The sequence below is a fragment of the Stegodyphus dumicola genome, chromosome 6, assembly GCF_044657685.1.
Source record: "Stegodyphus dumicola isolate Sdum_Otavi_A_Nest chromosome 6, ASM4465768v1".
Classification (NCBI taxonomy): Eukaryota; Metazoa; Arthropoda; class Arachnida; order Araneae; family Eresidae; genus Stegodyphus; species Stegodyphus dumicola.
Window position 1 is genome coordinate 64,589,694 of NC_140773.1, and position 25,918 is coordinate 64,615,611.

The window sequence follows — 25,918 nt, forward strand, 5'->3', positions numbered from 1 at the left end:
TTCGTAGTCATGGGTGTATAGCTTAGTTTCTTTGCTGACTGTCCGTGGAATTTTCCGATCATATTCCTAATCTTCTTAGCTTGATGAAGTTTAAAGCTTCTGTCTTTTTCTCTTTCGATTTCGATTCCTAGATATGTAGATTTCGAATGTCGAAATATTCTTTGAGAATTCATTCAACTTCTTGAATTGATTCACGCTTGTCGCTAGCGACTAATATGTCATCAACATAAATGATTATGTAAGTTTTTGCATTTTTCTTGATTAGTGTGAAGGAACGGGGATCAGCCTTTCCTTGAACGTATCCTTGTTTACAACAGGATTCCAGCTATCTCGTGATTCCAGTTTCTGGCTGCCTGTTTTAGTCCGTAGATACATTTATTTAATTTACAGACTGTGTTAGATTCTGAAACAGAGATGTAACCTTCCGGTTGCTTCATATATATATATCTTCTTTAAGATCTCCATATAGAAAAGCTGTTTTTACATCAAAGTGGTTTACGTGCATCTTCTTTTGAGCTGCTATTGCTAAGATAGTCCTTATTGTGGTATACTTTACGACTGGTGCGAATGTTTTGCTGTAGTCGTGCCCAAATTTTTGGCAGTATCCTTTAGCTATACTAAACGAGCTTTATATCTGATAACATTTCCTGAAGTGTGGAGTGTTGTTTTGAATGTCCATTTGTTTCCGATTGCTTTCTTTCCTTTTGGAAAATTGACTAGTTTGCATGTTTTGTTTCTTTTCGGTGCTTCCATTTCTTCTTTCGTGGATTTTAGCCACAGTTCCTTTTCTTTGGTTGGAAAAATTTGCAGTTCTTGCCAATCTTTAGGAACGTGAATTTCTTTATTCTTAGCCATGTATGAGAATCTGTTTGGTGGGATTCCCTTAGTCGTTCTGTGGGATCTTCTCAGTAATAGGGGTGTAAATACGCATATACTTTCTTTGTCGCATTCGCTAAAATATTCTAAAACTCAATATTCAAATCAAAATATAAAGAAATTTTGCTTACCTGTTAGACGCAGCAAGAATTCCTGCCTTTTGTCATTTTCTCTAAATTTTGTTGACGACACAATAAATACAGTTACAATAAAGGGAAGCACATATAAACTTTAGTTAGTGTTTTGCGTTCATTTTACATCTTTCTCAGTCATCAAAGTTCTGGACTACTCCTCAGAATTCAAGCGCATACAGCACCATCTGGTGCAATACAGTTTCTACAGACTGCCCCCCCGAATGTCCAGGGGTTCATTCAAACGCTTACATTAATATGAATTTAACAAAAGAAACTTACAGTGTAAAGTTCAATCTATTCACATATTAAAGAAACTAGACTTAGTTACTATATAAACAAATCATTAATCTTTAAACAATTTGCAAAGTTATCTGCAATAAAGTATAATAAAGATAATAAGCTGGCAACTTAACACCTGTACATACATTAAAACTTTCAGCACATACCTGGAATAGTCCTGTAACAATAATACAGATTAATAAACATATAATAAACAATTAAATTTATTCATTTATTTCAAGATTATATAAAAGCTGCACAGGTCTTTTAATAACTGATATAGCTGTTTTAATTTCACAAGACCTTACTTTTCCATATCTGCCAGGAAATATCGTTACAAATCTTCCTAATTTCCAAAAATGTCTAGTTAACTTTTCATCATGAATTAATAAAATATCATTAACTTTAAATTCAGTAATTTTACCTCAAGGTTTAACACAATAAACAGATCTCAGCATTAACAGGTATTCATTTTCCCATTTATTCTAAAACATACTTACCAATCTTTCTCGATAATTAAATCTTTTAATTAGCATTTTCCTATTAACTAAATTAGAATCAAAATGAAGCCTGGCAGGAGGCAAACTATTCACTCTGTGCCCCAATAACATATGAGCTGGAGTTAGAGTCATAAGTTCCTGTAATTCAGAATAAACATAAGGGCGAGTGTTAAGAACACCTTCAATTTCAGTAATTAGAATTTCTAACTCGTCTCGAGACAAAGTAGTTTTTCTTAAGTTTTTCGTAAAGCAAGTTTTACAGATTTAATTAGTCTTTCATAGAAGCCACCCCACCATGCAGCTTTCTCAGCAATGTAGCACCATTGGGTTTTGTGGGAGGCATAAAAGTCTTACTGTTGGATGACTAATGACAGTCCACAAATTTTTAAGTTCAAGCTCTGATCGTTTGAAAGTTGTCTGTCAAAACCTGAGAACACAGACCTTGACGAGCAATGATCCATTGAAAAGCAAGAAGAAATGTTTCTGTAGTCATGCTGCCAACAAACTCTAAATATAGAGCTCACTTTACTCCACAAGTAAACAACACAATGTAGTTTTTCTCATCACTGTCTTTGGTATAAAGTGGTCCACCGAAATCTATACCTACTACAGAAAAAGGAGGTAATTCTTCTGTTCTATTTACTGGTAAAGGAGCAGTAACTTGCACACCAGGAGAAGAATTAAATTGTTTACATAGAATACATTTTCTTAAGATATTTTTAACAGTTTGTCTTCCTTAAATTATCCAGTATCTTTTGTGTATTTCTATCAAAGTTTCAGAAATTTCACCATGAAACACTTTGCTGTGTGCATCCCACACTAATAAATTCACAAAGTGATGTTTTGAGGCCATAATAATTAGGTGTCTTTGAAAGTAAAAAAGTCTTGACTTCTGAAGTCTTCAACCAACATGCATTATCCCGTCATTATTAAGAAAGGGATTCAGTTCTAGAATAGAGGAAGGTCTTAGAAATTGTTTTACCCTGTCTCAAAGAGGACAGCTCTTCCGCAAAAGCTTCACTTTGAACAGTTTTTGTCCAGATAGTTTCAGCCTCGTTAAGTTCTTCAGTGCTTAGTTCACCACATGGTTTAGTTTTAAATTTAAGGTTGTATATAAATCGTAGTATCCAACTTGTTACACAGTATAATTTTCTTAAACTACTATATCTATTCAAATCCATTAAATGTGTCAAATTCGATTGAGCTTCGCACACAAATGACGATAGTTCTTCCAGTTTACTTCTTTTTTCGCAATATACTTCTGGAAAAATCTCTAGACAAATTTCATAATTAGAGCCTTTTGGCCAATCGCTTTTCTTCAATCGAAGCCATTCTGGACCTTGCATCTAAATTGAACTGGACATAAACTTTTCCACGGTAGCTCCTCAAGACATGAAATCTGCAGGATTTTCCTGCCCACTGCAGTGATTCCAATCAGCAGGATCAGTTCTAGACTGGATTTCGGATACACAGTTTGATACAAAAGGTTTCCATTTTGAAGCTTTCCTTTTAATCCAATGAAGAGCAATTAAGGAATCTGTCCACATATATACCCTAGACACAGGAAATTTTAAATTTGTTTTCAAATATTGGAAAAGTCTAGAAGCAATAGCAGGTCCCATAAGTTCAAGCCTTGGTAATGTCAATCGTTTAAGCAGTGCAATTCTAGATTTCGCACTGACAAAACTTATATAAATACAATCATCACTTGACACGTAATGGAAGTACGCAACTGCTCTGAAAGCTTTAAGAGAAGCGTCAGAAAATAAATGTAGTTCTAATTCTTTCACCAACTTCCATGATATGGAGAAATATTTTCTTTCTACTGTCAAATCTTTCAATAGATAAATCTGAGAGCACCAATTATCCCATTTTTTCTTCAAGTCAGTTGATAGCTCATCATCCCATCCTAAACCAAGTTCCCATATTTCTTGCATTAATAATTTTATGAGAACAGTAAAAGGTGAGGCAATTCCCATAGGATCGAATAACTTCGAAGCTGTCTGAAGTACACTAGGTTTTGAATTCTTCCTGTCACAGATCATGTCCAGTAGAGGTTTTACATCTACCATAATTTCCGGAAGAAAGGCCGCATCAGCGTAAATGCCACACTCGAGAAAAATGGCGGGAAAAAAATTTAAATTGTACAGAAACGCTGCATCAGCATAAACGCCGCAATAGATTAAATTGCGCATGACATCGTCCTGGGCTGTATAGATGCAAAAACTCAACCTAAGTCCTGACATATGACATACCAGTTAAGAAAAATGCATGAAATGAAACCATAACTCAAAAATAAATTAAAGGTAAGAAATGTGGAAAATATATTTACCTTCACGTATATACTTATATTTACCCACTGAAGAAGTCCATATTTGTAATACTCAGACTATATTATAAAAAATGTTGCAACAACGAAATATTAAATTTGGATGATAAAAGGAAATTTTAAATTTTCCTTATGAATTACAGCAAACTATACATCATATGAAGCTATCAAAATCTGATTATTCACTATCTGAATTAAAAATATTTAGTAAATCCTGATCTAAGTCTTCCAGATCGTCGTATTCATCCTCTTGGTTTACAGTCTCTTTATATAAGGATATAATTTCAGCTTCTTTGAACCCTGCTATTATTGACGATGTTTCTACCGATTTCCATGCACTTCCTGCCCACTTTGCAATTTCTTCATTAAGATGCTTTACGCATTTTACCGCTTTTGGTTTACGTATGCAATCCTTCACTCATTCAACACTCCCACCGCTTTCGGACTTCAGCTTTGAAGGATTTATTACCTGACAAATCTAACAGTTGTAAGATTTTGTCAAACCACCAGGAATTATTGCTTCGGTCGTAGACAATTTTTGACATCTGGTTTTCACTGACTCAAAGAAATGAGCACGCATGGAATCCATTATCAATAACCCCTTTGGTTGGAAGAAAGATCCCATAAGACACTGCCAAACTTTTTATAGCCCCTCATGCATAATTATTTCGCACATCTAGCCGTTCTCGTTTGCACAAATAATTACGTCATTAGGAAAATCTCCCTTCGGAACAGTCTTTCGTTTAAAAATGATCATTGGCATTAGCTTGTCACCGTTTGCGACTCAAGCTAACACACATCTAAATGACGTTCTTTCATGCCCCGTCATAAACACAAATACAGTTTTTGCACCAGTTTCATCAACAGTTCTGTTTGCAGGAGAGTCGAAAGCTAATGGCGTTTCATTCATATTTATTATCTGTGACCGAAGAATTTTTTTTGTCAATAATAACTGTCACATATTTTAGAAAAGATGACTTTTTATCCTGCCAATCCATTGGTAATTGTTGCCTGACTGTTGTTCTAGTACGCATAGAAATATTTTTTCTTTTCATAAATCTGCTATACCTCCTTTGAAATCATTTATGTTGATTCGTTTTGCTATAAATTTTGCTTGTAAGTGAATTTTTACAGTTGAAATTGCCATTCCCTTTCCTCGTTGCTCCTTTATCCAGTTTGCAAGGTTGTTCTCTAGATTTGGCCACCTTACAGTACCACTTCTTTTGGCTCATTTCTGTTGTGGCATATATTTAAGAAGTTCTTTTTCAGTTCTCCAACGTCGAATACATCTGTCGTCCACTTAAAATTTAACATCTTTAATTGCTCCTTAACTATATTCTTATATTCATTATAAACCCAACCATTTTCTTTCATTTTTACACTTAAGTTACGAAATCTTCGCTTTGCTGCTGCTCGATTTCCAATTTGTTTAGCACGTGAAATTACATTAAGCTTAAAACTAGCAGTATAGCTTCTGTGCTGTTTAGGGACATTTTCAAAAATTTTCCGCTCCCTTCTTACTTAAAAACTATTCAACAAGTACTTGTACCCAAACTGATGGGATCTGTATCTGGCAGAATGCCAAGAAAAATCCATTCATGCTGAAAGGGAAATACGTCAGAGTTCGTTATTGTGAGGCAGGTGGAGTCATGTCCGCCTTTGAAAAAAATTGCAGAGAAAAGGATGGGTCCTGGAAGATTCATCGACTGGCAGAGGAGAGAGACTATTCAAACTGATGAGAATGTTGATTTGAAAGGGGGAAGAATGTTCTTGTTCTGAGATCTCGTTTAGGGTGAATAAGGCATGTAGGTCCATTCAAGGAAAAGAATGTAAACAAAATAACGTTCGCAAAAAGCAACTGAGTGGCATTTTGTGTGGGAACAGCACCAGTCTACGCACGATGACAAGGCCATCCAAACTATGTACAATGACCATCGTAGGAAATATTTTATTTTTAGTGCACCTAAACGCCGCATGGGTAGAAACGCCGCACCCGCTGAAAATTTAAGTTTTAAACACGAAAACGCCACGGTGTTTCTTCCGGAAATTAAGGTAACTTAAAAGTATCTTCTTCGGCGTTCCATATTATGCCTAAAACCTTCAAAGGACGTTCTTCAGTTTCTGTCACATCAAACAAACCTTATTCACTCCATAAATTTCTCAACTCATCCGAATTAGTATTAAATTTTCTTAAATTCATGTTCACATCTTTAAGAATTTTTACAGCGCTCTGTGAAAGTTCTAAAGTTTTCTCTATTGTATTTGCTCCATAAAAAAGATCATCTACATAAAGTGCCGAGTCAAGCATTTCACAAGCTTCACTTTGTTCAAGTTTACATTTTCTAATGTGGTGTTTAATAGTCGCAGCAAGGATAAATGGGCTTGATGTCACTCCAAAGGGAACGCGAGTCATTCGTAAAATCTTGTAAGTTTTTGAATCACTTTCATCTGGAAATCAGAAAAAACGTAAATAGTCTCTATCCTCTTCCGCTATTCCTATGGTCAAAAATGCTCTCTGGATATCACAGCTGAATGCATATTCATATTCGCGAAATCGCAAGATTACATCCAAAATTCTGGGATTCAACGGTGGCCCAGGATTCAAGCATTCATTAAGAGATTTGCACCCATTACCTTTTGACAAAGCATCGAAACCAATCTGACTTTCGAAGTGTCCCTATCCAATCTTACTACAGCTGAATGAGGCATATAATAAGAATTCTCTTCTAAGCTGGAAGGACATTCTTCAACGATACTCAGTTTTAATTGCTCCTTAACTATATTCTTATATTCATTATAAACCCAACCATTTTCTTTCATTTTTACACTTAAGTTATGAAATCTTCGCTTTGCTACTGCGAAGTTGTTAGACAAGTTTTCTGATTTACCCTCCCAGAATAATTTAGTTATATGCATTCCATTTCATATTTTAAATTGCTTTCGAATTGAGAAATAAATTCCTCATTAAATTTGAAATCTTCACTATGAGTATCATTTATCCCCATTGAATCTGCCAAAATTGTGTTAGTTTTTCATTTAATGCGGCACAACATTCAATTTTCATAATAGAAATATCCCGATTCGCATTTTAATCTGATGGAGGGATTCGACCTTGAACAACCCTTCCAAACAGAATATCAAATACAAAGATTTCTTTAAATCACTGTTTTTCTCCTGTATGAATATCCCAAAAAATGCTGTGCTCCAATAAGCAGAGACAATTCATTTCCTGATGATTTACTTAAGTTTGACAATTGAATGTTCTTCCTCGAAAGTATTTGCATTATTTTGTTATGTGATACTTTAAACTGCGATCCAGAAATACAGTCAGTCAAAAGTGCTTCAATCATTATTTTCTTGTCCGAAGCACATAAATTACAAAGTGTAAACCGATCTGTGTCATACGTTTTTGTATTGGCACTCTAGAGCCGAAAGTGCAAACAGCTAGACTTTCTTGTCTAATATCGGGTAGTTTCATTTCTACAGCTAATTCTTTTTTCAAAAAACATTTCTGTGATGCATTATCTAACAAAATATTAATCTCTTTGTTTTTATTACTGCCTATTAATACTGCGGAGCAAGTTTCAAGTAGTATGCTGTAATCATCTGATTCATTCACACATGCTATGGAAGACACAACATTAAATTTATTCGCCTGGACGGTGGGGGAAGAATAATAAACATTTGAGTTGAACGCAAAGCAAATCATTTTGTGATGCATAAAACGTTTACAAATTCCACAAATAGTTTTCGTTTTACACTGCTTATGTAAGTGCCCCTTCCAAAGACAGGCATAACAAATGCCATTTTGTCTAAGGATTAATTTTCTCTGTTCTTCTGATAAGGGACAAGAGGTAGAATCGTGATCTATTTTCGGTTTTTTACAAAATATACATTTTTCACATCAATAAATGCAGAAGTAGTAGGAATGTTCGAATTTAATTTATTTTTCACACTATAATCAACTTTGGTTTTATTAAATCTCCCATACGTTTGATTAGATTTTTGTAAAGGATTAAATTTAGTTTCCAATCGTGAATCTGAAGTATTTAAATTAAAGTCTCTACTTAAGTACTCGTTACATTCACGACACTGAATTTCAATCTTTAAAAATTCCAATAAATCAATATCTGATTTATTGTTTTCATAATCTTTGTGTATCGATTTTAACAACACTGGATACAATAGACAACTGTAACTATTAGGATTAATTCCATTATTTTCTAATCCTCGAATATGTGTTTCGCATTCTAAGTAAAGTCTACACAACGCTACAATATCATATGATTTTCGTACTGGACTTAAGTTTAACCGCTTCCCTTACAAATTTTTTTGAAAAAAATTGCAAACAATCATCACATTTTTTTATTTTATTATTAAATACAACAAAACGAAACAAATCAAAATATGTAGGTTTTAAGTTGAATTTTTAATTTTTTGAAGGTGTAAAAGCATTTATTTTTAATATTAGTTTACTATCCTGAGTTATCTCGGGCAAACGAAAAAAAGTTAAATATTAATCTTTGTATGATAGTTTTTGAAACAAGGGACAACACAGAGTGATACCTGACGTTCTACACTGGTATCTAGTCTCTTTTCTTACTGGCTTACCACTGGAATCTCTTTCATGGGAGCACAGAGTACACTGTCTCATTGGATTTGATTTCTTTCTTTCTTTTTATTTTTTTCCCCAACCTTTTCATAATCACTATCTGAAAAATCATCGCTTTCGCTATCTTCCATCATCGCCATTATTTTATTTTTTTCCAATGCATGCATCCTTCTTTATACATTACTAATCCACAAGCCAGCGTATACTATACAATAGGGAAACACGCGACCAGTCCCTCCAAAAGAACTGTGCAACCAACAAAATTTGGCAAACTGCCAATCAAAGCTAAATATTTCCTTTCATTTCCTCCAGACCGAGTAAAACCGTGATAAAAGAAATGGTACTAACAAATTCTGCTTCGCCCGAGTTTTCTCGGGATAATAATTAACTGCAATATATACGAACCCGAGATAACTCAGGATAATCAGGGTAGTGGTTAAAAGTCTTGCCATATGCGCATCTATAATAATATCATTTCGACCAAAGCGTTCTTTTAATATTTTCAAGGCAATTTCATAGTTTTCAGAGCTTAATGCTAAACCACGTAGAGCTATCTCAGCTTTGTCTGTTAAGTACAATTTTAAATAACTAAACTTCTCTACATTACTAAGATTCACATTTTTATGTATAGTTACTTCAAACTGAGAACAAAATTCGTTAAACCTTAATGTATTGCCATCGTATTGAGGTATCTGCAAGCGATGAAGTTTTAACGTATTCTGCTGCTCACTTCTAGTTTCTACAACATTCGTTCTTTCAGTTTCGCGAACAACTTCGCTTTCTTTCGTTTTCAGGATTCTATTCGCGCGAATTTTCCAAGTAATGATATTATCATTATATTCTTGCTGTTTTTCAATTTCCTTTTCTATTCCTTCCGTTTTGCACAGTTTTAGAATTTCCTCATTAAAATACTTTAAATTAGCTTCTTTATCTAAAAGTTTCACTAAAAGTTTATCAACTGATCTTTCCTGTTTGTTTATTTCAGTTTCTAACAATTTCATAGTGTCAGTTGCTGCGCGTCTGACAGGTGATCTAATCATTTTTAAAGCTTAAAGTGAAATAAGCAAAAAATAACGTGAAAGCAACTCAAAAAACATAAAATTCCATGCAGAATTTTACTCTCCAGAACAACTTTAACAAAAAAAAAAAAAAATCAATAAAAATGTATTATGTATAAAAATGGAAATGAAATATGCCAATCTCTTAAAAACCGTTACATAAGAAATACGATGAAAAATTGTTGCCAAACCCATATTTCTAAAAGAATGAAACTATTCAAAATGATGCGATTTCATCAAAAATCTATCAACAACAGTAAGACGGGAAAATTGTTGCCAAAATCACATTTTTAAAGGTGTGAGATGTGAGAAGTGTACTCGGAAGCTTCATTTAAAAAATATTTTAAAAATACAAAATATTGTCATTTTTCCAAAATTCTTTTTGTTAAAGCAGTCGCAAGGATGAAAGTTTAACATGTCCAAGAATCAAAGAAAAATAAACTTTTTTAGAAAAACTCCCGTTGAAAAGGTGTTAAGCTCCCTTTATTAAATAAATTCATATTTATTCAATTTATTGAAACACGAAATTTATTTTAAGTTCGTAAAATAGCTAAATGCCTACGTTTCATGACGATGTGAAAATGGAGTGTGTAGAGTAAAATCTCGCTTTCCTATAGCCCATTATGTTTCAAAGTGACGCGATTTTGTCACAAAACATAAAATAAAAAAAAAATTTTCGAGGTGCACTGGCTCTTGTCTAGATGTACTTATGTACCAAATTTCGTAGCCGTAGGTCTATTAGCTTACGCGCAGTGTGAACGAAAGACACACTCACACACAGACAGACTCTTTATTTTATTATATGTAGAGATTACTTTTTATTAATTAGTTTGCATTACTTTATTAATACTGATGCATCTGTTTAATTATATTTTTAAGCCTTCCAAAATGAAACATAATGTAAAAACTACAAGTAAACTAGAGGTTTGTGTATATTATACTACTATTTTCTTGTATACTGGTTTGTGTATACTAAACCTTACTTTTGCTTAGTTTGACAAGTCTTTATATAATTCACCAAAGATTAACTTTTATTCAAATGAAAAAATAGCAAAAGAAAGAGAGTGAGACAGCTTATCCTGAAATGATGGACAAAGCCATTTAACAACACAACAGAAGTTTTACATTGAAGTGTAAAAACAGCAATAAAGCAAATGGAAAGTCAAAGTAAAGCATTGGTAGCTTCAGCTTTTCCAATGCTTTAATTGAATTAAAACATAAATTGAATTAACTTTAATTTAAAGCCCTTCTGTCTGATTTAATAGTTCTCATAAATCATGTTGATAGCTAGTGGAGTTTTTTTTTTTTTTTTTTTTTTTCTCTCTCTCTCTCTTTTTGTAACCAGTATTTTAAATTTTTTATAGAAATGTAGACAAGGTATAAGTATTGCATGCCATAATTCAAGTGTTAGAGGTGATAAAAGATACAATCAAATGATGTACCCACAAAGTCCTATCATTTCGACTGTCATGTATAGTCATTACAACTTTGAGGATTATCCAGTTGGCAGTAATGTCATCATTGCAGTTCTAGCGTATTCTGTGAGTAATTAGTTATTATAATTATTATTATTTGTATTTTGTAATCTATTAAATAAATTGAAATGCATTATATTCTCTGAAAGTGAACATTGATTTATTAATCATTGAGGTAGAATTTATTGCTTTAAATAATGAAAACCTTTTCTCTCTTCTTCCCTCTGATGTATCTATCTTTAGTTGAAATTTTTAGTTCTTCAAGAAACGTTTTGGAAATCTCCCATTGGGGTTTTGAAGTAGTTTTTAGTCAAGTATTTGAAGTTCCATGCTCTCCCAATATTGCATTTTAATAGCATTTATTCAATATTCAGTATACCTTTTAAAACATAATTTTTGAATATTTTAAGAAAATTAAATATATATTATATCATTAAAACACTAAGAGCTTATGCATTCTTTTGTTAAAAAATATATGTGTAATTATGACCTTAATGAAAATTACTGAAATTATTTTGTGAATTTTGTTTATGTTTTTGTAATTTAATAGATTACCATGTTCTTATGATATTTGATTGCTTCTAATGTTAATTCTTTTTTTGTACTGCTCGGTTATGTAGGATGGAAAAATATAAAATTCTTATGCAGTTTTTATCCCTGGAACTAATGCACTGTTTCTTCTCTGTGCATCATCTTTTTAACCTTCTTCTGTAACCTTTATGTATCATTTTCTTTTGTAGACTTTGTACTCCATCTTCTTAACTTTTCTGTCATATCCAACCACCTCATCCTCTGATTCTTCAAATTCTGTTAATTTTTATAACAATATCGCTTTTTTCTAGAAGAATATTGTTCTCATTTTCTTCTTGCACTTGTTAGTATCACGATCAGTCATTTTCTTGCACCTTGAAATCTTATTAAAATTATAAGCATAGAATTTCCTAAATTTTCAGATTTCTCTTGGGAATTATTTTCTGAATTATCAAATAACTTTCTCTAGGAAAGTTGATAGGAATGAAGCTTATGAGTTGAATCCTATCCCAAGATTTGATGATCCTTTGAACTACTAATCAATAATATTTAACTTCATCATGTCTCGCCCTTCCTCTTTAGATAAGAGGAATGATGCTTTTGTCTTGAGTAATGGTGAAAAATATAGAGAAAATGCAGAAAAAAGATGAAAACACAAGCATAAAACTTGTATCACTATTGCTACAAAAATGCTGTAATTCTTTAGCACGCATACTTTTTATTTGGGAACAGAAAATGTTGCCAGTTTTCTCTGTCTTAATTACTCATCATCGAAATGTGAGAGACATTATCTACGATGTGAAGTGCTTTTTGTAGCAGGCTTTTGTATTTGATATGTGTTTGCAATGAAGAAAAAAAAATATTGATAAAACATAGTCCTTAAATTTTGCTTTGACAGTCTTTGTATTTGACTTCTGCTATTATGTATAAATCAAGAGATTAATGTAGCTAACCTTTTTGAATACTTTTTGTATTTGTAAATCATCAACGAATTTCTCCATTAGCATCAATTTTGGAGATGTTGAATAAGTATTCAAAATTATGACTTCATTGGTATTTAAAATTTTATCTATTTGCTAGTTGAAAATATCTAAGTACAGCAAGGAAAAATATCAGGATGGTATTAACTCAAAAATCAAATATAAAATAATTATTGTTTCAAGCTATCATTACTATGGCAACTTTCGATGAATTTTAATTGTTACCAAAGTGGTCCCGTTCCAGTCCAGAGGACAATCTAAGAAGCTTGGTATGGTTGAACGATTTTTACATGTCTGCCAGACTTGATGAAAGTTGGCAATGTATGGTTTATCCTAGATTCAGTTTCAGACTCTTTGTTGTTATTTACATGATTTTCTTCACAAGAGTGTGCTAGTATGTATGCAGGTTTAAAGCAATCTACAGATACTGTAAATAAATTTCCATTTATATCAATTGTGAAAAATTTTTCAGTCCTAGCTAATATGCTGAATAGTCCCTGGTATGGTTGTTCTAAAGGTTCTTGCACAGTGTCTTGTCTAAGGAGGACGTGAGCTTGTAAGTAAATCATCATAAATGAACATGTTGGTTGAAGAGTCCGTTAAGCTGGAGTTGGTCAAATAAGTCCTTATCTGTTGACAAAGACTGTCAACAAAGTCTTCTGCAAGAACTACATTTGAAGAAAAAGAGCGAAAAAATTCTCCTGGAAATTTCAAGCAAGTTCCATAGACAATTTCATCTAGCAATGATTCAATATCATCTTTAATACATGACCTTATTCCAAGCAAAACTGATGGCAACACTTCACTCTGTCTGACTGTTGCATGACTTAAATGAATGCTTTTAGTTGTCAATGCATGTGTTCTACCATACTGTTACAGATGAGATGAAAGGCAGTAATTCTTGTTTTGTGAGTTCCTGCAAATTTTGTAGGTGATCTATGCAATTCACTTTTGAAGTTTGTATCATGATCAGTTGTTATACACTGGTTATCATACATTAAGGAAAAATCAAAAAAAAAAAAAATGATAACTCCCTCAAAAATAAGCCAAACCGTGTAAAATTTGAATATGTTGCCAAGTAAGAGTAGCTGAGTAAAACTGTGATATGCAAATTAGTGGCACTGCTTTTGGAATACGTCATCTACGAGGAGCATAAAAGTCCATGTTTAAGAGCAAGCCCACATATTTCACTGTGACAGTGACATCAGACATCTGAGATAGCGAATTCGTAACAATGACCTCCAGGCATCATTTGCCTGCAGAACTACGATAGAGAGCCATTGGGAGACTAGAGACAGTACAAAGTCAAACAGAAGTGGCCAGATGGCTAAATGTGAGTCCTTCTGGGGTTCATAGACTTTGGAAGCAATTTCAAACCACCGATTCGGCATCTAGGAGGTTCAGCCAAGGACGGCCAACTGCTACGACGAGCGCCGATGACCGATATTTGACATTATGTGCACACAGAAATAAAACCACTACTCCGACTCTTCTTAGATCCTCCCTTGCTGCAGCCACCAGAATGTCCATGCCAATGTCAACTGTGCGTAGGCTTCACGAAGGTGGTCTGTGTGCGAGGCAACCAGCCATTTGTGTGTCGCTCACGTCATGCCATAGGAGGGACCATTTTCAGTGGGCACGACAACATGTCCACTGGACGCCTGATCAATGGAGGGCGGTTCTCTTTATGGATGAGTCCAGGTTTAGTCTAGAAAGCGATAGTATGTGTTATTTGATATGGAGAGAACCTAGGAGCTGTTATCATCCGTCAAACATCCGTGAAAGAGATGCATAAGGAAGGGGCAGTGTCTGTGTTTGGGGTGGTATCTCTTTGAGTGGACACACAGACCTCCATGTCTTTCCAAGAGGAACCGTGAATCCTCAGATTGATAGAGATGACATCCTTGATGTTTATGTGCACCTATATGCTGGGGTAATAGGTGATGCTTTCCTGTTACAGGACGACAACGCAAGACCACACAGGGCTCGCATCGTAGATGATTATCTTCAACAGGAAACAATTATGTGCATGGAGTGGCCAGCTCTATCCCCGGACTTGAATCCTATCGAGCACGTGTGGGATGCTTTAGGGAGACGTCTAGTTGCTCTCAATCTGCCCCCTCAGACCCTTGTTGCGCTTGCAACTGCTTTGCAAGAGCAATGGCTCTTGCTTCCTATGGAATTGATAGACCGCATAATTGAAAGCATCACACATCGCTATATGTGCTGTATTGCTTCTAGAGGCGATCATATTCCATATTGAAGGTACTTTTCCTATAGCAAACTGGCACCTTTGATTTGTTCATTTTATACATGTGCTATTTTCTATACTACCATATTTGTCTGGTAATTTCTTTTTATGTTATTTGATACCTTACTATGTGTTGTATATTGTGGGTAAGTTTCATTAAATTCTACACGTAACTTTTTCAGTAATCGTTATTTTTCCTTAATTTATGAAAACCAGTGTAGTATCAGGTACTCCAAATCTTGCAATCCACCATATTAAAAAGTTGTAGTTACACTTTCAGCAATTTGGTTAGCCATTGGAAAGCTTCCACCTAGTGAATCTATCTATGCAAGTTAAAATGTATCTATAGTCTTTTGATGGTGGAAGTTAGCTGATTATATCTATGTGTATATGGCTGAACATAACGTCAGGTAACGAAAATGTACCAAGAGGACTTTCAGTGTTTGGCACATTAAACAATTTTTGCACCAATTCTTTATATAACTATTGAGCCTTTTCCATATAAATTGAGTTTTTGTTAGGTTTGTAGTTGCTTTTACACCTGGATGAGATAAGTTGTGTAACGTTTCAAAAACTTGAAATCTAAACATTTTAGGTACATATGGTCGAAGCTTTTTTTAAGATTTAATTGATTAAAGGAAAATTTAATTGCTTAAAAACAAGACCTTTATCAGATTTGAGAAGGGTTTGCAACTCGCTGTCATTTTCCTGAGCACGACACATTTTATCATAATCTCTGAGATAATTGGATTTCTGAAATTCTCAAAAAAGCATCTGCTACTGTATTATTACTTCCAGAAACATATATCAAATCAGTAGTGAAAAGTGATATAAATTCTAAATGAAAAATTTGGTGAGAAGTTGTTTTATCATGTTTTTGTTGCAGGACATAAAAAGGTTTGTGAGTGGTGAATAACACAAAATCTTAAATTTCGACCATGTGCCAAAAATTTCAACTGCTGAATATATCGGCAAAAGCTCTCTATTGCATGTTCTGTATTTACATACAGAAGGTGTTAATTTTCTGGAATAAAGTCCTAAGGTTTTAACCTTATCACCAACATGTTCTTGTAATACGGCTCCACTAGCTATTTCTGAAGCATCGGTAGCTACCCAAAGTTTCACATTTTGAACAGGATGGGCAAACATCATAGCATTGGATAATAATTGCTTGCTGGTGTTGAATGCATCTTTTTTTTTTTTATCGTCCCATGCATGTTTTTACGCGTCCTTCTTAATTTTTCCTTTTACCAAATCACAGAGACTAGCCTGTGTCTCTGCTGCATTTTGTACAAGGTAATCAAAAAAATCTTGCCATTTTGGACAGTCAGAAAGAAAAAGTCATAAAACAAATAATAGTCATTGCTAATCCTCAATGTAATCACCATCGAGATCTGGTGCCCTTTGCCAACGAGTGGCTAGCTGTGCGATGCCATGAGGAATCTTGGATGCAAAGAAGTCCGTGAATCTTTTGAGGTCTGGCCATTTGTTGTAGGATTTCCTATGAAGATGGTTGTTCAGGGAAGGGAAAAGGTGGTAGTCTATTGGTGCAAGGTCTGTGGAGTATGGTGGATGGGGTAGTGTCTCCCAGCCAGTCGCTAGATGCTGTCACTGGCCTCCCAAGCCAAATGTCATGGAGGACTACACCCTTATGATTGATCAATGCTGGCTTATTATGTTTCACTGTCTGATGCACACATTCCAAGTGCTGTGAGTACAGGCCTGCCGTAATGGTTTGGCCCTTGGCAGGAGCTCTTAGTGCACTGCTTGGCGACTAGTCTATCAGCTATAGAGCATGATCTTGGGTGGAAAGAAGGTCTCGCAGTGTAATATAATCCCTTGGTGATAACTAATGTCTGGAATGCCTGGGTAGCCATTTTTCATTGCTGCGAAGTACTCTATCAAATATGGATGTACTGTTGTGCTGAATAAGGAATGCCAAACTGGCAGCAGCACGCTGTTGCTTGTTTGCATCGGACTGTGAGTGGGGTACCCACTTGCTCAGCTTGTATGCGGTGCATATGGAGTCAGATCAAGCTCACCACATGTTTGGCTACTGCCACTCTCTATGGCTGTTCTCAGAACCTCATCATCCAGCGCTTGTGGCCGACTACTGCGTGGTGCATCACTAAGAGACATATCCACTGACCTGAACTTCTGGAACCATTGTTTAGTGGTTTGTTCATTAATGGCATCTTCCCCAAAGGCTTGGCAAATTCGGCGACTTGATTCTTCTGCTGACAGGCGCACTTTAAAATCATACTGCAAATAACTCTGAACGAGCGCTTTCACATGTCCATTTCAATTAGTCGCTATGTGAGTTATGTTTGAAATACTTATGCAACGGGCTTTTGTATTCTTGGTCAATGTCCGGACTCATATCCTAACCACTTCATCACCAGGTTTGTCGACTATTGGGGTTCACTCTTCTAATGTGATATCAGAAATGGCAAGAACTTTTTTGGTTATCTTGCATAAAATGATGGTAGAAGTTAAGCGTTGCGAGAAATCTCCTTAGATCCTTTACTGTTTTAGGTAGCAGTTATTTGGATAGAGCTTTTTTTTTTCTCTGGTAATTGGGATATACCATCTGAAGAAACTAGAAAACCTAGAATCTGATTTCTTTTTTTCCCTAAAGCATTTCAAACACAGTAATGAAGTGCCAGGGAAGTCGTCTTCTTAAACCAAGAGAGAGTTCAAAGTTTTGTGTGCCATAACTACATATTTTTGAACCATTGGCAGCATATAGAGTCAAATTTTTAAGTCACCTAACATTTTGTAAATTTTTTAGAAATGCAACTAACTGCAGTGCTCTAATCAATCAAGAATCGCAAATCAATGCTTTTATGCAAAATGAATAAGCGGCAGTTCACTTGACTACCATCTGTCGCCACTAATACGAAGGCACCTGAAAGTTTTCCTGTCGTTTGAATGAGCAAAATGGCTATGATACCAGCACAAACTGTGAGTTTGTGATTTAACATAATGATTTTGACCTGTTAATTTGCTAGAATTTCGCTTTTTGCTTTCAATTTTTTGCTTTCGCCAAAGTTTAGTATGAGATGTACACTGTACTGTTGCTTTCAATGCCATGATTTCATCTTTTAAGGTTTGAAGAGCAAAGACATTACAATTTACAATGGCTGTTTCAGGTGGGTAACCAGTTATGTCATTAACTTTATCGGCTATTTTCACCATATCATCTAATATATCACTTCACATTGATAATATCTTTTGAATTGAAATTGGGAGTCTTTGAATGGATTTTAATATTTCCTTACTTACATTACCGGCTGATAATTGTGCATTTTAAATAAGTCTTGATGGTCTTCTATCTCCTAACTGTAATTCTTGTAAAAATATATGCATTTTAGAAATCTCTGATTAAGAAAACTGGTCTAAAATTCTTGCTTTCAGTTGATTATACATGTTAGTTGTCGAAGGATTATGCACAGTATCAGGTACATATGCCAGAACGTTTGCATCTAATGCAGCTGTAGCTGAGTGAAATATTTGATCTGATTTGATACCAAATAAATTAAAATTTGATTTTAAATTAACACACCATAATTCTGTGTTATTTTCCCAAAATGAAGTTGCACAGGAAGCAATTTGAGAGAGTTTGATAGTTTGAATTTCGCTGTTATGGGGCATTTAATTTTCAAAAAACTTATTAAATTGAATTAAATATAAAACAATGCACAGAAGTTAAGCAGTTACAAATTGTAAAATAAATCATTGATCTTACTCTTTTCAGAATTGGTGATCACCTAAGTTCTTAATTGGCTTCTATTTTGCTATTGTTCAGCATTCTAACATGATGTCTTCAAATATCTGGGTCAGCAATTAGTCGAGATGTCGAATAAATATTTAAAATTATGACTCCATTGGTGTTTAAATGTTTATTTATTTATCTATTGGAAATATCTAAGTACAGCAATGAAATATATCATGGTGATACTAACTCAAAAATGAAATATAAAATAATTGTTTGTCCAAGCTTATCATTACTATGGCAACTTTCAGTGAATTTTAATTGTTGCCACAAGTTTATGTTTGCTTGTTGCAGTGCTGCAACAGATATCTTGTGTGCAAGCGTTGTAACATCTATTTGTTCTGCACGAGATACTCTTTTTCAATCTGTTTTTGAAAACTATCCTTAAATGTACAAATATTTTCCATGTCATTAGAAAGAGTTTTGCCTGACGTGCTCAATTATATTTCTTCATATTACTTTTCCCATTTGTCAAGACAGCTATTGTTGGCTAGTTTCTTTCTTTCCTTTTTCTTGAAATGGCATGTAAAATGTAAAAGTATTTTCTTTACAAGATGAACCTTTTTTAAGGTGCTTCATGTGCTTTTGGTTGCTGAAAGAGCTATATAGAGCTTACCATATTTGTATATTTAGCATCTTTCTCTCTTTTTCTCTCCTTTAAATTTTCATTGAAAATTTTTGTATGTGTCATGACTCAATTTTTGATTTTCCTCTTCTAGTTCTTGAATATAGCCCATTCAATACTTAAATTGATAGCAATTTTACTTCTGTTTTTATCCAATCTTGTGATGCATTTAATTTTATCTACATCGCAACATGATTTTGTTTCCTTTTTTTTTTTTGCAACACATAACAAGTATATGGCACAATAACCTAACCTGAAATAAGATCGGCCCCCTGAGTGACTTGATGTAAGAATCAAGAGCCTTATCTCTATACATTTCTGTATTTATAGTTGCAATGGTAAGAATTTATAAATCAGTGTGGCCATTTGAAATGATGCCAACCCATGTGATGATTCCGCAATCAGTGCTTTTCATGGTTGTTCTTCGACTTACTGCATGTGCTTTATTCTCTCCAAATTGTAGAATATTTAAAATCACTGTCAGAACAAAAATGAGATTCTTTTGTTAATAGAACTGGGAGTGCCCTTCAGTACTGGTTTAGCTGGATAGTCAAGTGTCTGTAGCAATAGTAAATTTCCTTGCAATGTGGGCTGCATCAGTTAGCTGTCTGTTTCTTTTAGCAGTCATTACTAAATTACAGTACTGAGAGTCTGCTGTGTCATATTTTGACTTGATTGTCTGTATAAATCATCAGAAGCTTTAAACCATATCCATAGTCTTAACATGTTGCTTTTGGCTTACATTTAGATCTTTATATACCTGTGTCGATGTCTTTCCTGCTCCTGTTCTCCCAATTGAATGCCATTTCCTACAATCCACCAGATGCCACCTCAATGACAAATTTCCACTTCCATGTGAAAATGCTATGCCTTTAATCCTACAAATCTTAAAATTGGAACTTGACTTCCCTGTTCCGACATATGCTGGGGGGGGGGATTGGAAGAAATATTCTTATTTTTGTATAGCAAAGATAAATCCCATTGGACTAAGTGATAATGTTGACTTTGAGTTACTAATTCACAAAGTGGAACTAACATAATGCATCTTTTTATAGTTGTTCCTTTAATTTTTTCTGCCAATTTATTATGTATTAGAATTCGGTCACTTTGGTGTCTTTTCTTTGTAAAAAGGATAACTAGAAAACACTACTATTTTGGAAATGAAGTCAGTATTTTATAAGCTAAGACAAAGTATTTTAACTTCAGAGTTAATATTTAGATTATGATTCAACATTTTAAATTTAAATTTCTGCTTTCCTTCTTTAAAAAATATGAATTTCTTAGGAAATCCTATTTGTTATTTACTGCTTGTAATCCATACAGCTAACAGTTGGCCAAGTTGTTAAGATTTGTTGTCATATTTTGACTTGATTGTCTGTATAAATCATCAGAAGCTTTAAACCATATCCATAGTCTTAACATGTTGCTTTTGGCTTACATTTAGATCTTTATATACCTGTGTTGATGTCTTTCCTGCTCCTGTTCTCCCAATTGAATGCCATTTCTTACAATCCACCAGATGCCACCTCAATGACAAATTTCCACTTCCATGTGAAAATGCTATGCCTTTAATCCTACAAATCTTAAAATTGGAACTTGACTTCCCTGTTCCGACATATGCTGGGGGGGGGGATTGGAAGAAATATTCTTATTTTTGTATAGCAAAGATAAATCCCATTGGACTAAGTGATAATGTTGACTTAGTTACTAATTCACAAACTGGAACTAACATAATGCATCTTTTTATAGTTGTTCCTTTAATTTTTTCTGCCAATTTATTATGTATTAGAATTCGGTCACTTTGGTGTCTTTTCTTTGTAAAAAGGATAACTAGAAAACACTACTATTTTGGAAATGAAGTCAGTATTTTATAAGCTAAGACAAAGTATTTTAACTTCAGAGTTAATATTTAGATTATGATTCAACATTTTAAATTTAAATTTCTGCTTTCCTTCTTTAAAAAATATGAATTTCTTAGGAAATCCTATTTGTTATTTACTGCTTGTAATCCATACAGCTAACAGTTAGCCAAGTTGTTAAGATTTGTTGTTAACAACTTGTTAAGTTGGCCAAGTTGTTAAAATCATCAATATTTTTATAAATATGAGCCATTATCCCTAGGAAAATCCTCCATGAAGCAAAAACCATCATGTTTTCTCTTATATTTGGGTGAAGAAACAAACTTGGTCACTTTTTTTTCAGTCACCTTGTGACATTTTAACTGAAAGATCTAAACTGAGTCAAAAGTACTTTTCTAAATCACCTTATTGCATCTTCCTCTTTGTCATGCTATTTGCATTATTATAAGTAGGGATTGCAATTTCAGACCAAAAGTTCAATACCGGTATTCAGTATTTTTTGCATCTTAATACTGGTAGTAGAAATTTTAGAAAAAGAAAGAAAACACAGGTTTTTTTTTTTTTTTTTTTTTTTTTTTTAAATTTTTATTTGCCAGTTTTATTAGAGAGAGTAAGTATCACAAAAAATCATTTGTAACTCATAACAGTATATAAAGAATCACAAAAAAAGTAAAGAAACAAGGAACATCTTATGTATTTAAATCACAAAAAAGTATAAATATCACTATTCAGTCTGTGGTACTATTATAAAATTTTTTAAATGTGATCTTAAAAAACATAATGCATCAATTGTACTGTTGTTAAGCCTGGAATGTAATTTTGTATGAAAATTACCAGCTGTCGAAAACACTCTTTCAGCATCTACGCTAGTTAGTGGTGCTGTTAGCAATGTGTGATATACTTTTTCCAAGTATTAACTTCTAAATCCCTCATCTTCAAATAAATCGATTTCTCACTGGATGGTTTTGGATATAACTGATTTCTGTATTGTATTTTGGTTTGTTGAAATTTTTTTAGTTATCGCTAACTCTAATTTTTGTTCAAGAGATAATTCTTTTACACTATCGATATCAACATTAGTGTCATCATCATCTTCGATAACTGTACTGAATTCTTCTGAATGTGGATAGGTTTGTGGGTAAACAATTTTAAGAAAATTTACTACAAACTTTATTAAATTTTATTTGGTTAGTCTCTTTTCTTCTTTTTCTTTTCATTTTTTAAAATCACTATAATTATGTAAATACTGTAAGACATTTTCTATTTATTTCAGTATTCCTATTTCAGTACGCCTTTCTTCTGTGCGATTTTTCAATGTAATATATAATTCTTCAGATAGTGATGTGTGCTGTTCTTTCAGTGACTGCAACATGAAATTTATTGTTGCATTAGCTATTAATGAATTAGAACCTCTCCTACATAATGCCTCCACAGCCAGTTTTATTGGAAGTAGAGCTAATACAGTTTTGGATATTAAGTCGAATTCACTATTAGTACATTAATTTGCAGATTTAAGTTGATTATTGCTTTTTGGATTGGAATTTTCAGCTTCAAAAATCATTCCATCATTAGGATTAAACTGTTCCAATGTGTTTTAGAATCTAATACTAACATATGTTCTGTTTTATTTTCAGTTATTATATGTTTTTGTAATAAGGCATTTTTTATAGGGGAGCATTTAAATAGCTTAACAGATGTTCGAACTTCATTAATTATAGGAAGCATTTATTGAAGAGTTAATATTTCATCCTCATTAGCAAAATCTTCTTCAACAATTACCTTGTCATCATCTTCATTGTCAGTATCACTCTCTTCAAAGTTGGAATCAGAAGTTTCTATATCCACAGTATTTGGGTTCTTCTGTTCTTTATATATATATATATATAACATATCTATTACTCCTAAATGAGTTCCATGAGCATAGCACAATTGCTGATTTGCTCCAATCAAACTTTCCAACTTTTTTCATAATCGTTGCTCCATCAGTCATTATGGATACAATATCTTCTTTCAGGGATAATCCATTCTTCCCTAATTTAGATTTAAGCACTTCCACACATTTTCCAGCTGGCATTCTTCCCCAAACATATGTATGTCCTATATTCCAAATTTTTTTTCTGAATGAATATTTATATTTAAGTAGCGTCTATTTCTTACACTTATCTATTCATCAAATGTAAGACTAACTTATTCGAAGTTCAGATTTTGAGTGTGAAGGTGCAGTTGCCCCTCACTCCCTATTTTTAACTTCGCTAATTTTCTTGTCCTTTGTGTTACATGTTTGATCAGATAGCCTGGCTCAGTAAAAGTAGACGGCCAGTTTAACTCTGATTAAAAATCCGGTTATAACCACGTGAAGTGCTGATAAGGACCACGTGTTTCTGAGACTCCTTCCCCTTTATTTTTCTTCTTTCTAGGTATTTCTTTCTCCTGATGAGGAGGGACCTTTAGCTGCCCTTGAAATCAGTTGAATGCTTCAATATACTTACGCTAAATACAAGGTAGTTTTTACGATTTTGATTAACTTTTTCACCGTTTGCTTTTAATTGTATTAACTCACGTTTCAAAGAATTTGCGAACACCATTAGTGTAGTTTATAACAGTTCTTCTTATAGTGTTAATCGATGTTGGTAGATTTTTAAAACCTCTAGCGAATAGTGATTTTCTTAATTCAGTAGAAGTGCAAAATGCTCGAAATAGCAAACCATCTAATGTTGTCAATTTACTTATAATTTCATCCAAATTATATATATATATATATTTTCCCCCAAAATAATCTAAAATCTCTTATGGCTTGGGTTTAGAAACTGTGCTTAAATTTGTATCTTCATCGCAATTAGATTCTTTCCTCTTTATCAAATTTGTATCATGTTTTGTTTTTAAATGTGTATGGAGCCCCGCTTGTACTTCCTCCATTCACTTTAATAACTCTCGAACATTTTTTACATTGTGCCACCATACTCTTTTCATCATATAAATAATGAAACCAAACCGAAGTATTACCAAAAGATTTTTTATGTTCTTCAAAGTTATTAGTCATTTAGTTAATAAAATTATTAACTATTATTAATTATGAGTATATAATAAATCTGAAAAATATTTTGAACCCTAAAATATGATTATGCAAATACAATGTGAATAGCAAACTCACCAGTTTAAAAAATATAGAAATTTTTCAAAATATTACGCCCTTTTTTATTTAGAAAAAAGTATGGAATTTCAAGTTATCCCATTTTTCTTTTTTCGTATATACCGTCAGCTACTTGATTCTGATTTTAATTCCTGCTTGCATCTAGATATATGCTATTTTTAATTGTACTTATTAGAGTTGCCTATTCTAATTTAAGGTTAATTTAGAGCACATGTTTTACTTTTAAATTATTTATATAGTACGAAGTTAGCAGGTAGCTGCAGAACATAAACTATTTCAGCACAAAATTTTCATCGTATTAATATCAGTTGTCCTGTGCAACAAAATAATTTGGAGCCACTATTAAATATGTAATTAAGAAATTAATAAATGATGATCTAAAATTTGTTAATACACAAGAGAAAAAGTATTTCTAAAAGAGATTTGGTTTTAGGTACTGAAGATATTTTCTCTTTTTTAATTAATATAAAATACTTTTTTAGGAAACATTAAAAAATAAAATTTTAAATAATGCGGATTTAGAGCTCTGAAGAGTAAACGCAACACTACAGATATTTAAAATAATACCAAGTATATTTCAATATCTCAGACAGCATATTATAATGATATAATCACAATTAATAATCACAATAATTAATCACAATGAATCTTATATAAAATTTTAAGCCTGTTAGTGATGAATACCAGGTATTTCAGTATCACCTAAAGCATATAATAGTAACATGTATGACATGAATCATATGCTGCCTCTCTCCCAAATTAGTTGCTACATTTGAGTACTGATTATTGATACTGAAGATTTTATGATTTTGTTTGCACATTTTCCAGAAATTTCAGGGTGCTACGTTATCAGTCAACAACAACTTTACTTACCAAGCATTCCCTCCTTAAATCGGTACCAAATTAGTTTCAAAATTCCAGCTTTCGCATGCCCTTAACCACACCCCATTTTGTAAGGACTCTTCCATTAGTAATCGCTTAAAATCTTCAGGGTAATTATATGTAAATTCAATTATCTGTCTTGTCTATACGAGTCAGTTTGCCATAGAAATTCTTCCACGAAGGCATCCGTCACCTTATGCGGACAGCCCTCGAGGCTTAATCACATAAGCACGATCTTTCTGAAATACGGGCTGTATAGTCCTTACAAAATAAGGCTCTGCTTTAGAGCGTGCAAACGGTCTAAATTTGTGTCGATAAAATTGTCTTAAAATATGTGCTACATATGTGGAAAGTAAAAACTGAGAATGAAAACCTAATATGCAGTCTTACATTCCTTGTAGTAAACCCTATAACTTTACTGATGTCCATCCACTAAACTGCATCAAAGGTTATTTATGACTACACCTACTTGAAATGTAGCACCTAATTTGGGATAAAGCTTTCGACCTAAGTGTAGCAACTAGTTTGGGGCAGAGCGAATATAAAATTGAGACTGCTAGTGTTGAATACCAAGTATTTCAATATCATTGACAGCATATTT

At 33.4% G+C, this 25,918-nt stretch overlaps 1 protein-coding gene across 15 annotated transcripts in view; it reads left to right on the top strand.

The window, feature by feature from the left end:
• The window catches only part of LOC118205064 (DNA-directed RNA polymerase I subunit RPA2-like), a 233,168-nt gene that overhangs the window by 140,571 nt on the left and 66,679 nt on the right, over positions 1–25,918 (top strand). For 14 of the 15 annotated variants that reach the window (XM_085818432.1, XM_085818443.1, XM_085818435.1 and 11 more), the window contains one exon: positions 11,153–11,329. The exons of the other annotated variant lie outside the window; for it this stretch is intronic. In XM_085818432.1, coding sequence (XP_085674558.1) covers positions 11,153–11,329 — 177 coding nt within the window. The remainder of the gene's footprint in view (positions 1–11,152; positions 11,330–25,918) is intronic. 15 annotated transcript variants of the gene reach the window in all.